Source organism: Tyto alba, unplaced genomic scaffold (genome assembly GCF_018691265.1).
Source record: "Tyto alba isolate M040663 unplaced genomic scaffold, T.alba_DEE_v4.0 Super-Scaffold_41, whole genome shotgun sequence".
Lineage (NCBI taxonomy): Eukaryota > Metazoa > Chordata > Aves > Strigiformes > Tytonidae > Tyto > Tyto alba.
The window spans coordinates 22,726,069-22,740,108 of NW_024881317.1; the positions used below are offsets into that span (position 1 = coordinate 22,726,069).

Genomic DNA, 14,040 nt, shown 5'->3' on the forward strand with positions numbered 1-14,040 from the left:
CTCTTCCAAAGGAAGACAAGAGGTCTGGTTTCTGAAACCACCTTTCCAGAGCAAGATCTCAATCCCAGGCTAATGGAGTCTTGCCCCACTATGGCTCAGACAGGAGGGGAAACTATACTGGCTTCCCACACCCCTGCAAAAGCAGAACAGTATAATGCACCACAGAAAGCATCTTCCTTCCCCACTTTAAATCTGGGAAAGTTATTACCAAAGTTATTACCAAATATTGACATCACGACTGTGTAAGCAAGTCAATACCTTCCTAAAGATGTGCTGTAACTCTACTCAAAAGGCAGAGAGATTTCCCTTCCCACCTCCCACAGTTCTACTTTAAAGAGAAGCCAAAGAGGTGTACCTGGGGGGAGCTGCACGGTTTTCCCATACCCTGCAGCTGAGGACATGGCTTGACCCAGGGCCTGGTTAGAGCCCAAAGGCTGCTGAGTGCTGGAGGATCTCCCTGACTGAGCAGCTCTCTGCTTGGATTTAGACTCTTTAGAAGCCTTAGTCCACACCAGGCTCTCCCCTACTTGCAGGGCAGCTCCCATCTTCTGGGCAACCTCCACCATCTTCTCAAGAAGCAAAAAGAGAAGACCATTATAAACAGGAACACTTCAGACAACAATAAAGTCAACGACAACATAAAAAACCCCCCCGAAAAACTATAGTTGTGCAGAGCTGGCTACTGCCTTGGTGCTCGAGGGAAACATCTCTGCTAATTCATTCCCTTAATTAAGAAGGAATCTTGTCTTGCTGTGTATTGATTGAAGAACTGGGCTTCAAAGCGCAGAAACGAAACAAGCAGCTCTCAGCGGGCGACTGCTCTACTCGGAAAAATCTCGTAAGCAGAATTTCTCCCTAATAATTGGACTCCAAAGTCAAATTTCCTCCTTGTCTGTTGCCAGCCTCAGCGTGGCTACTTAGTTTCCACTGACAACTGTTAGGCACATACCTCAGGGTCAAAGTCAAGAGTACCGCTCTCCTTCACTGCATTGACCTTCTTCTCCATCTCCTGGTACTGACAGAGGGCTCCCTTCTTGTCGCCCTGGTTATACAGCAGGACAGCATAGTTCAGGTTGACGAGGGGGTTGCACCTGCAGCAAACACACAGGATGCATCAACGTTCACTGTGGGAGCACTTATCCTGACTTGAGTAATGCTGAGATGTGCCCAAGCAGCAAAGCTGGAGACACCTGCCCGTGGCACAGCTGAGCCTCTGACCCCGAAGCAGATGTCTTTAGGGAGTGCCTGGTCTCCCAGCCCCTTGCTCCTGGGGCAGGTAGAGAAGCATCTGGGGCTTTCATCATACTGTGGAAACTGATCTCTGCTCTGACTTATCGCAGGCTCTCCCAGGTTGTAGGAGAGCAGCTTGCCATGGGACAGGGCTGTGGAACACACTCATGCTTGCTGATTGTATTTTACAACCCAACATGCTACAGAAGATGCTGCTTACACTTCCATTTTCCCCACCACTCCTCCCTCATTCACCCAGTAAAAGCACACAGAACTGCAGGGACTGTTACAGAGAAACAGGAGGCGATACCCAGTAATGAAGGACTGGAATTGGAGACTAGCACCGCAGGTACCACTGTTACCCTGCGCAGTCCTGCCTCCCTTCCTGAGCAGACCAGCATATGAAGATTTCAGAAAGGCAGACTTGCTCCATATATTCTCATTTTCCGCAGTATCCATTTTCTTCACTAGGCTATATTAACCCTGAACAGAAACTTTTCTTCTGGCATAGCCAGGAGCGTGGGCAAACTAAACTGGAGGGAAAGACTGAGCTGACTCCCTTGGCTCTGTAACTGGTGAGTGAAGCTCTCGGAGAGCTGACCCTTCCCGAATTGCCTGACGAGCCACACTCAGGCTGCCCTGACCATTCTTTAGCAGTCTGAATTTGACCCTTATTTTGGAGAAGCAAAATGCATGTGTATCAGCTGCCAAAGGAAGGAAAATGCAAGAGGGTGACGGGCCCCAGCCCGGGAGCTCGTGCAGACACCGGGCTCGTCTGTGCTGCAGGATGGGGCCGGGCAGCGCAGAGCCTGCATTGGCTCAGAACAGGGGATGTGCTGTCGAGGGATGCAGGGCAGAGCACTGTCTAACCACAGCTCCCTGCAGGGGAGCCGCATGCATTTATCACTGCACACAGGTCAGTGAGACAGGCTTTGTAGTTTGCTCAATAAACGAGAGCAAGGGACTGGTGCCCTCTCCTGGAGCGTGGCAGGGATAACTGGAGCCATCCAAGGACTCCAGCACCCGCGCCTGGGGGGCCAAGACAGAGAGAGCATCCTCTGTGAAAAGTGCAGAAGGGAAGGCTTCTGCTGGCACCGATCAATAAACAGAAAGTGTCATCTGCAGGCCGTGACAATCCATCCTTGGTAAGTTATATGACAGCGCTACAAGAAAGAAGACTATTAGAAGAAATCTGATAGCATTTATAACCATTGGTTTTCCTTTAACTGAGAGACTGGAACACTGATCCCATCACAAAGAAAAACCTCCTCACTGCCTCTGCCAAAGCAAAGGAAGCAATACATAGGAAAAACAAAAACAAAAAAATCAAAACCTCATCTCTTCACACCCCACCCCCCCACACACGAAAAAAAGCCAAAAAAGAAAATACAGAAAAACCAAGCTTATACAACAAAAACACTGAAGAGATCAGACAGATCTGGGAACAACCAATTTTAAAATTAATTGAACCTTCTGAAGCCAATTCGCTTCAAGAGCTGAGAAGTAATATGACAGTTAGAAAAAAATCAATACCTAAATAACCACAGAAAGAAGAGAGAGCTCTGAGTTAGAAGCAGTACTAAGAAGAAACACCTTCTTTAAAGATTTTTCCACGGTGCTCTCCATTCCAGACCCCTGAACAGCACCCAGGCCAAATGTCACAGCGCTGCTAAAAAAGTATTTATGGCAATGGAAGTAAACAGGGCTATCTTCATCCCAGGCAAACAGTTCATAATATGCCAGGAAAGAAAGCCTGTGGGCACATGGATTCTGCCACACAGTAACTGTCTAAAATATACAGCATGCCAGCTGAACAAGCCTAACAAAGTCTGGATATTCCTCCCAGCAGTCCCTGGCAGTTGGCATTCATTTTTGCTTTGATGAGGTTTTATTTTCCTGGTAAGACACTACGGCCATAGCATCACAGTAGTGCCAAATACTTAGGCAAAGTTGTAGAGCTGAATTTCTATTCCTTCTCTTTGACCAAAGCCCACAAGCTCATGACTAAGCAGTCTGAGCAATCTTTAAGGCCCTGCCCTGCTTTGTTAGGCACGGAAGGCTGACTAGGAAAGCCAGGCAAAGGAGCCAACTGGACTCAGTCAGTGATGTTGGTAGGAACGACCAAGGCATAACTGCAAAATGCTCTTGCACAGCAGTGTATTTACAAATCTTTGACCATAGTTTGCACAGGTTCGGTTCCTCTGAGGAGGTTGCACAGACCTCCTGATGTCTGAAACAGATGCAGAAGTAACATTTAAACCTGCTTTGTAATTCTCTTGACGCCAAAGCATGAAGAACTTCAGTGCCAGGCGCGTGCTGGCTGCGCGCGCAGGGCTAACTGATGCAAGAGCTCCGGCACGCGTGCAAGCCAGGTAATTCCCAGTAAACATCTGAGTGCCCTTACAGCACCTCTTTGCAAAGAGAACTGCCCTACAGTGCCAAACGTTATTTTTTGAAACCTGCTGCCCATTTATGATAGGCTTAGGAACTTCCAGAGTTCTGCAAATGAAGCCTGGCCAGTAGGTTAGAGAGGAGAGAGGAAAAGGGAGCAGCACCTTCTGGTGGCCACTGCGGGTGGCCAGAGTGCTTTTGCCACAGCTCTGTCGCCCGTTGGGGCTCAGGAGCACGGTGCTGGTTGCTGTAAGGATGCAAATATTCACAGAAAATTGGGGGGAGAGACAAAACTATTCATAAATTTGAGACAAATCTGGTTTTCTGCCTGAAATGATGAAATACTTCAAGGTTCATCTTACCATTTCCGAAATCAAGTGCTCTGATTTTAAGAGTTACATTGCAAACAGACATTGTTAACAAAATGGAGGAGAAAGGACAACACTGATGCCCCTTTACATGCTTTTACTAACTTCTTGCCCACATTCTCCCAGCTAAAATCCTCCCTCTGCCCAATTCAGAACAGGCCTTATCCCAAGCTTCTCATTGCTCTGCACAACGCTCAGACTTTGGGTTACAAAATATTCTGGGATGACTGGTTTTCTTCTATTGAATCTGCTCCACTGTGTATAAATATTCACTGACATGAGGCCTGGAATCCACAGTCATCACCACGGACTCACTAACTAAACAGCAAAATAAAAACCAGCTTTGGGTTGGTCTGTAACAAAATTTCCCTTTCGTTTTTCAGAGCTGACTTGAATAAAAAAAAAAAAAAAAAAAAAAACATAAAAAAGGTGGTTTTAAAACTGTCACTTGCACAGCTGCAGGAATAAAGATGTTTCCCTACAGCAAATTGTTTAGGGTCAAAGTAGACCAAGGGACAAACCACGCAAGGGAAACCAGGGTGCAGGGAGGCAAAACAACGCGATGAAAAAACTGACAGCTACGGTTAAGACTTACTTGTCCAGTGCCACAGCTTGCTCATAGGAACGTTTTGCATTCTCAATGTCTTCAAGGTTTGTCAGAGCAACTGTACCAAAGCAAAATGTATGCAACACAAATTGATGCTTCATGAGGACTTAATTTTTAGGACAATTCTGAATGATATCACATCATAAAATAAATAGGTGCTAGCAGGGTTGTCTGGACCGCTGCCAGGATTAACCCTACTAATGTAACTTTTGACAAATATCTGCCTTGCTTCATCCCCAAAATGTCCAGTGCTGGGCAACCCAAGTCTTTTCTGACATTTAATCTGGATCTGACTGCAATTTAACCTTTCTATTCACCACAGAGAGAGAACACACTATTCAGACTTTACAGCTCCCAGTGACCCGGGGAACGGGTTCTTAGTATAGCCCTTATCCAATATTTTTTTACTTCAGCCCAAACTTTCTGTCCCTATAATGCTGCATCCACGAAGCTGGGCATACACCGGCGCTGGATGATGGAGGGTTGAATACCTGCAAGGAGCATATACAGCTCTCCCATCTTGGGCTGGAAGTTGATGGCCGCACTGAGGAAGTGGAAAGCAGACGCGTACTGCTGCATCGTGAGGTGGACTAACCCCAAATTGTACAAAATCTTCCAGTCAAAGGGAGCCAAGTAGTTTGCTCGCTTCAGGCAACTGATAGCCTTCGAAAAAGGAATAAATGTGCTGTAACACAGCCCACCCAGAACAGGCCTCCTGTCTCTGACACGAGAGGAACCTTGTTCTTGCGTGAAGCCAGCTACAGGTGAAAAAAGAAAGGGAACCAGATACTTACTGCTACGTATTTCTTCTTCCCAAAGAAGCACATGCCAATGTTGTTCCACAGCGGGGGGCTTTCAGGCACAGTGCTGGCTACCACCCTGTACTTGGAGAGGGCAACGTCAAAATCTCCGTGGGCCTGCATCATGCTGCCAGCTGCCAAGGTAGCCTTTGAGAGATGACAAGAGTGACCAGCTGAGGAACTGCGCTTTCCCAAATACAGCAAGAAGACAACAGGACAAAATGAATAAACTAAAGCCATCTCAAGAGCAACCATTTAACTTTTTGGGGTGTTTTCTTCTGGGGGCTTCCAAGACCAACAGTGGGGAGCAGACGGGGACTCCAGAATCTCCCAACATATTGCAGAAGAGAGGGTAAAGAAGGGGCTTGAGTCCGCTTCTTCCTGCGCTATCTTGATCATAACTGCCTTGGAAATATTGCAACGTGACAAGTGTTTAGGGTATGTTTTGGTGTGACAGTAGTATCTCCTAGAGTCTGGGTTTCTAAGAAGATCTATGCACTAATAGATTCTTTCTACCGACAAGCGCAGATAGAAATAGCAAGTTAAGTGAAGAGTAAAACATACTCAAGCAAGACATATGCAGCAAAGCTAGCCTAGTTCACACTGACTGGTCGATATTGCAAATTAATGGTAATATGCACGGGGCAAAAAAAGCAAGTGATTACAACACACTATATTTAAACCACACTAGTTAAGTCCTTTATGATATCTCACTGTGACAAGTAAAATTTGTATGTGCAAAGGTGTTTTCACAATAACATTTGGCTTGCATTCGTATATAATTTGTCAACCACACATTTCAATAATCTACAGCGTCAACATCGTACAAAAGGAGAAAAGAGGCAGAGAGAAATTAAGTGACATGCCTAAAAAGGGAAGCAGTTTCACAATCAGGAGTGAAACTCAGATGCCAAGCACGGCATTCTAGACCAGAGCCAAGGAAAAGTCACATTTGTATACAACAGCTGGAAGCACAGGCAGGGTTATTAGCAGATGGGAGAATAATATAATGGAATATCACTTGTATCTGTGCTCCCTGCCTAGGAGTCACAGAGACCCGGACACAGCTCTTGGGATTTTTGAAACAATGTCTAGAAGACTTTCTTTTCAAAGTAAATTCCATTTGTTAATGCTACCTGGGTTTGGTGCAACTTCAAATTAAAATCCAAAGGGATCAATTTAACATCCCATATTCTGCCTCCTCCCCTTTCCCTATCTCCACGCACATCCAACTCTCTACCCAGGGAAAGGTCCCAGGAATGTATTTTGGAGAAAGTTTTCTGGGCAAGATCCTTTTCAGCCTCTCCAGGCTAAGGCCCTGGATACAGATGGCAAAGATCTGATACTGGAATTAGCTTTAAGAGGTGTCTCATCATCATTAGGCTGGCTCGTTTCCACTCCTCATGATACCTTGTAGTTGCCTGGGTCGTAAGTAAGCGCGTTTCCAAGGTGTTCAAAAGCCTTCTGGTAATCCCCACGCTGGGAAAAGAAGTAAACAAGCATCAGAAATTCAGGAATAAGAGGGGTTAAGAAGGAGAACACATGCTTTCGGGGCACTAGAATTTCCAGTTCAGTTAAAAGAAAGATTCAGAAAAGCGAATTTTACAGTGCTCCCGCTACACAGATATGCTCTTGTTTGATAGTTTACAAAACAGATTCTAAAAATTTATTTTGCTAGGCTGGATTCACTGTTCTGACCAAAACAAAGGCTTCCACATAGTTTGTGCTCTGACTCTTCCATACAGGAGCGAGCTCTGGGTTTACGGTCCTCTGGTCCTTCCTCTCTTCCAGAAAAGAGGCTACAAATTGCTACTCTGCTCATTCTTGACTCCCTCCCCACAACCTCCTCACTCCCCAGGGCACTCTTTTCAAGGGAGAAAGTCTTCCCTTTTCTTCTAATGGACCACAAGTGTTAGTGGGCATGACCTGTCCGTATATAAGCACATGACTGCTTAGAAGCACTTAAATCCTATCATTTTCAATTGAGTTATGCCAGAATTGTACCAGTCCAAACAGGATAAAAATTCTGGATACTAGTGTCCTCCTTTGCTCATAAAAATTGATGAGAAGCCCATCTGTCACTTCAGCAATTATACTGATGCATCAGTGTCCAGCGCCTTCTGTAATTAATAGCAAGTGGGAAAGCTGTAGAAGCATCTTTAAAACTCCTGAAGGTGAGTATGTATCCAGAGACGTGATAAACTGAACAAATGCATCACAGCACAGAGACCTGGGGGCTGAATTCACGGGGCAAATGTTACACTCACACTACTTCTATAAGCTTCCCATATCATACTCCCTTCTAAATCCACACATATCCACTTAAGACATCCAAGGCTCCTCTGGCATTTCCCCAGCTCTAGAGCAAGGCAATTGTTTTCAAGGTCTACGCTTTGTTCTTGAGCGTCTGAATGATTAGGAAAATCCTTCAGGATCTTTCCAAATCAGCACTTGGTGCAAGTTTTCCAGCCCATCAAACCTTTCAGGCTGTACTGCCTATTCTTCTTTGCTTGCTCTCTCTTTGGGAGGCTTACTTTTGGAATAATCAGACAGTCCTTCCCATACGTTTTACGGACCCGAGTGATAAGCATGCCTTTGTTATTTAAATCGATTCCGATTTTCTTCTGTGGTGCATTAACACTAGCAATTTCACGGCTGCTTCTGTAGGAGAATAACTTGCTAGACTCCTGCTCCAGAAACAAGGTAATGACTAGTTATGTTTTGTTATACTTGGAGGATTTATAACAGAATTAGGGCGGCTGCCAAACAGAATTCCTGCTCTGGCTCAGGTCCAGGAAATCAACTTGCTTTTAGCAGCAAAAAGGAAAAAAGAAGATACAGAAAAGCAAGCTCTGTCATGTTAAATACAGTCTTTAGAGAACTGGGTGCAAGTCACAGGAAGGTGGATAGAAATTAACTACAAAAAAAAAAAAAAAAACCTTGGTCATTTTGCAAATAATTAAGTTCATGTCATAGCTAACAGTCTTCATTACCTTCAAGTAAAGTAACCCCAGTGTTGTAAGGAGGTCTGTGTTTTCTGGAGAAAACCTGTAATACAAAAGCCAGAGAGCTGCACTGCTTATTAGACCTTCTAGAACAAGGTAAAAGCAGAACATGGAATTATGATGCTACCTTATACTAGTATCACTCCAGGAAATTAACGGTTCTTATTAAACACAAATACTGGAACAATTGCCACCATGGGAACTTCCTTTGAACAGTATTACACCTAAGCTTTCAAACTGTCTTCTAGATATAAATGGAAAGTCAACATAGCTCAGTGAAATACATCTGGATGCATAATAAGATAATGTGGTTTTGTTAAGCTTCAAAGTGAGTCTGCATCAGTGACCTGGAAATATAAAATGGGATTTTCCATCATCTCCTATAAACCACCTTGTAAATCCATCCCAAGCCTCTTGGGCCATGTAGGACAGGAAAGCCTCAGCATTTCTGATGGATCCTACACACACTCATCATCAGACTTTTCATTCACACTATAAAAAGATTACAAACGCGGTTTTGCAGGCCAGCTGTGGGCTGCTCACCCTGGCTCTGTGCCACGCTGCAGCCCACAGACCAGAGTGCTCAGACCTGCTAACGTACCCCTGGCCATACACCACTCCATTCAGTCCAGAGAAGCTTGAAAAAAAAGTATGTCCCAAAGGCTTTCAATTACTGTATGGTACTCCCAATCCTCCGCTGCTAGTATGATGTTTGTACAGTAATGCTGTGAACCCTTTTAAAAGCATCCCCATCCCCAGCAGTTTTTGAAGACATAAATAGGATGGAAACGACAACAGAAAAGAACAAGTAGAAAGTGACACTGTATTTGCAGCCTCACTCACCTTAACAGAAGTAATTCCCTGCTATTAAGACTTAAGAAATCCAATATGCACACACACATTGGCACCTTCAAACCTCAGCCAGAACAAAACCACCCGTGTCTGATGGTATATAAACACAGAGCAACAACAGACTATATCGTGGAGCTGGTAACAGCAGGCAAAATGTAATAGACAGATGAGGGAAAAAAAAAAAAAACAACCAAAAACAGGAGTGAGGAAGAAGGAAGGTCAGGGGAGCACCAAAGTGAGATATATAAACCTGGTAAAATGCTTAGCAAGGATTATTCATGTAATAAACTGTCTATATTAGTCCAAAAGTCTGCCCAACCCAATATACTCTCAGACAGCACCCAAAAGCAAACGTGTAAGGAAACAGTATGTGAAGAGAGCTGGTACAAAATGTAGATCCTCCAGTGGCTTCTGAAATGCTCCTGCTTTTCTTTAGTGTTTGCCTCCTTTACAAAACTACATTTTAAAAGATTTGGTAAATCAGATGTTCAGGAATGCCCTAAAACAAGACAGATAGGTACTGACAAACAGTGAGATGGTGGGAGAAACTCACTGTGCACCAACCCACCTCTAGTCTGCCTACTCACACACTTTCAAACACCAATCACTCCAAGTGAAAACAGCATGTGAAACCCAGCAACTGATTTTTGACAGACAATCAAGGCTAGAGAGACACCCGGGGTTAGATCTTTTTGGTAGATAAACCTTTGGGATTTATGAAGTCAGTTTTGGATAGGTTTGCTCACAGGCATCTCTGTCCATTTGTTTTTTCACTTTTTTTTTGGCAGACCTTCAAACATCTACCTTCTTCCCTGACACATTGTCAGCAGGAAGAGGACTACAGCTGAGAGCAGAGACAGCTGAAGAGCTTGAAAGTGCCAGCTTTGCACAGAGACACTATAATTACCATTAGCTTTTTAATCATGTCCTCAATTCAGATCTGGGACACCAATCAAATTTCTCCTGGCAGAGGATAGGACATGGGCAGATAGAAAAAAGGATATATTCTTACTCTACGGCTTTCTTATAGATTTCAATGGCTTTATCCGTCTCCCCTTCCAAAAGGTGAATTTTCCCCAGCATCATGTAAGTCAGATCATGCCTGTTGAGCTCCAGGGCATTGTTTAGCTGGTCTCGTGCCTAAACACACAACCACAGAGAATAATACAAAAACAGAACAAAACAAAAAAGTGATTAGGGAGACCTCGGTGAAGCAATAGCCCAAGAGCAATCCCCAGCAGCTGGCGAAAAGAGAACAGCTAACACCCCCGGCGCTCGGAGAACCCTGCTAGCAAAACCCAGCACAGCTAATTGTTGAAACAAGTTCTGCATCAGGAGCCACGTGTTTTCAGGGACAGAAAAAGGCAATGCAGCGTGTTTCAAGCCAAGAGAAGAGGCAATGACCTCCCAAGGAGGAGAGGAGTACGGGCCTGCTCCTATATTTGAATTTGTTTGGTTTGGAGGGAATCTCCAGATTTGCTAGGTTAACAGGTACATTACAGTTTATTCTTCACCAAAATGCTTCTTCCAGCAACGAGCGTGGATTGCAAAGTAAACAGGAGGAGCGTATCAGCTTTTGTCAGGCACACACCGATCCCCTCCACCAGGAGACACTTTGAAGCATGTCTACCTCTTACTTCCTCAAGCCTAGCCAGCAGGACAGCAAAGGATGTTTGCAGTCTCTGAGCACGTGATTTATTAGAAAGAGAAATGTTGACACAGTTATGGAACTCTGCAATACAGGATATACGTTACCAGCAACTACTGAAGAGACAGCCATCCCCAAAGGCTTCTTTCTATTTCAGACATCCTCATGGAAGTACTGCCACCCAGGGTGATCAGTACATCTCAGATGAGATGTCAGCAGGTCCCAGTTTGGCAGGTGTTAGTGCAGACAACAAATCCCAAGTATGAACCTATACTCCAGAGCTTCTTGCTTTACAGCGATGCCTCGAACAGAGAACGCAGCGGCGGTTTGCTGCAAGGGCCACAGCACTCCACCAGAAAGAGTAGCAGGGAGCACTTGGGCCAAAGTGGGAACAAAAGGTTTCTAAATTCTGGTTTTTCCCTTACAAAGTAATCCCTGATCCCCACGGGATCAGAGACAGCTCAGTGCTCACCACAAGCACCTAGGGGAAGGTTAAGAGAGGAGCTGGGAATGGCATCCTCAGACCTGGGAACAAAACTCCATTTCAAGCTTCCAGCAAGTCCTTTATTAGCTACAAAACTAATGAAGTTAGTGCTGCCCACGCCGCAGCTATGCTCTTTTTTGACTTTTGCTCCAGGTTTGGTGCAAAAGGAGCTCCAGACACAGGAGCAAAACCTTTACATAGAGGAAAAAAGGTGCCTGCCGCACCTCCTGCAAACCAACCCCGTAACTCTTCTCTCTGAACCCTACCAGACCCAAGGGGCAGCAGGTTTTCTTCAGAAACTCTCTGCATGAGGTGCAGTAGTTTGAGCTGTACGCTGGGGAAACGGTTTGGGTGTTTACCATCACACTTCTCTTTCAAGAAGATGGAACTGGCATGCTCTACGGATTGCTGCTCCTGACAAAACCAGCAGTGTTTATGGTCCTGGTTTTAAAAGACTGTGAAACAGAAGCAGCTCTTGTTGGACCACAACTGGTTTTCTGTCTAGTTAAAGGTGGCTCTTTGAGGTTTTTCAAGCATTCCCTTTAAAACCAGAAACACTCTGAAAAATCCTAGTTCAGAAAAAGCCTCCTGACCTGCAACAAGGCTAACCTCCATGCCACTCTTACCCAACTTCATTAACTTGCAGCTGACTCAAAGTAACTCAACATGCAAATGAAAACAGAGACAGCTCACAGACTTTTGCTCCCAGAAACAAATGCTGAAGCAAAAAGCTTCCTTGATACCTATCCAGTGCAAATGCAAATCCAGTGCAAATGATCCACTTCCAACTACCAAAGAAAGTGAAATCTCTGGGAACCCTGCTTCCCATTTGTCAGGTAGACAAGATGAGCATTTGCATTACCTTGTTGAAGTGTTTGAGGTACATGTAGCACACACCTAGGTTGTGGCTGATCTCCTGTATGAAAAAAAAAAAAAAAAACAAACCACAAACAAACCCAAATCAGCATGAGGTATGAAATTCATGCTACATAATCTGCCAGTGATATCAGTCATCACTGACCTGGATGGGGAGACCCCTGTGCCAGCCCACACCCTTCTTGCCTTGCAAATCAAGTAAACCTATAAATTCAAGTTACTCCAGGAGCCTACAGAGTTCAAGTGTGATTGTACACAAAAGACTACAGGCCATCAAGGCAAAAACCAAGGAAATGACAATGGTCTCTTTAGAGACCAAGGAGCAAAGACTCATTTCATCATTGAAATGTGACTCAGCTCCCGGCGAGATCTCTGAAAGTAGCAAGTTGCCCTTATGGGTGCCTCTCAATCTAGCTGTGCAGTCATTAGGGCGTGCACAATGCCGCACCCACCTGGACAAAATCTGAAGATGTGCCTGATTTTCCAAAATAGAAGTCGAGCACCAGAAGGGCTGATATCCCCCTGGCATCTTAAACAATTTTGAAACGGAGTAGGAAGATCGCTTAGGGATCCTAAACACTCTGGTGACACTGTAGGGAACAATCATGCCTCTAATTCACCATCAACAGTTTAACAGACAAGCTGCTTGCCACCTTCCCCACGCTGGCACATCTTGGGGAGCTGAAAAGCAAGGTCCACTCGTTCCTTGTTTCTATTCTGGTGAGCATTTCACTGCTTCATCAGCTTAGACAGCCTTGATCTTTGAAAGGAAACTCTCTTATTTCCCCATTAACCCTCTTAGAATGATATTTTCTTCCACACAGTCTCTCCAACTGTGGAAAAGAGTAATGAATCGGTAACTCCTGGTTACTGTGGCTTGCAGAATGAGGCAGCACAAGGGAAGAACGCAGGCTGGCCCTACTTCCAGTGTTGAGCCAGATATGGGAAATAACTAATCAAAATACCCACTGAAGTCTGCCTGCTGTGCTTGTAAACAGGGTTATAGGCACGCCAAGTGCATACTGCAAGTAGCCTGGTTAGCTAAGGGAACGCAGACCTGAAAGAAGACCCACAGTATAAAAGTTTCTGAGTTGTCTGGGACAGGATAGGTTGAATAATACTAAACATATCCTTGTATCAAGCCTGAATGGTAGACATACTGAGCGTCAGACGTAGGGCTAAAGTCAGTGAGTGTCTGATGTCGTAGGGAACGAGACCACATGCAGCAAGCCTATGTCAGAAACAGCACTTCTGCAGGCAAAACAGTCACCTGAAGAAGGCTGCCCGCAATTCCTCTCTCCTCTCACCCACTGTCACACAGTTCCCTTCCCAATGATCTTCCTTCACTCTTTGTCTTCTTATACAGAAGAGTTAATTTAATTATTGCTTCTGTAGCAGCCTATGTTTTGCCAAAACAAGTAATGCTTGGAAGGTAACAAGTAACCCTCTTGGCCAGTTTGAGGGTAATCTGTTTCAATGGTGTTTTGCATTACAAAAGCTTTCCAAAGTACTCAAGCAAGTTTTAATGATAACTAAGGTTTCCAAACAGGGAGCTACTTCCCATACTTTCCTTAAGGTATACATATGGCTATGTTAATACTGACACTTTGTAAAGCTCAAACATGTTACTTGGTTCTCTGTGCCCCAAGACAGGGTGTGAGATTTTGCAGGTAGAAATGATGCCTTGCTCCTGTGATCCAAACCAGACGCTGCAGAGGCTCATCCGTGCCTGTGAGCCTGTGCTAAAAGGCAATGCCTCCCAGCCCTGCAGCTCCTCCT

The 14,040-nt window shown here is 44.8% G+C and overlaps 1 protein-coding gene across 3 annotated transcripts in view; it reads right to left on the reverse strand.

The window, feature by feature from the left end:
* Positions 1–14,040, reverse strand: part of BBS4 (Bardet-Biedl syndrome 4) — a 43,612-nt gene that overhangs the window by 3,910 nt on the left and 25,662 nt on the right. For all 3 annotated transcript variants that reach the window (XM_042803711.1, XM_042803712.1, XM_042803713.1), the window contains 9 exons: positions 12,248–12,301; positions 10,266–10,393; positions 8,390–8,444; positions 6,807–6,875; positions 5,391–5,543; positions 5,088–5,259; positions 4,585–4,654; positions 950–1,091; positions 356–566 (listed from right to left, as the gene is read on the reverse strand). In XM_042803711.1, coding sequence (XP_042659645.1) covers positions 356–566; positions 950–1,091; positions 4,585–4,654; positions 5,088–5,259; positions 5,391–5,543; positions 6,807–6,875; positions 8,390–8,444; positions 10,266–10,393; positions 12,248–12,301 — 1,054 coding nt within the window. The remainder of the gene's footprint in view (positions 1–355; positions 567–949; positions 1,092–4,584; positions 4,655–5,087; positions 5,260–5,390; positions 5,544–6,806; positions 6,876–8,389; positions 8,445–10,265; positions 10,394–12,247; positions 12,302–14,040) is intronic.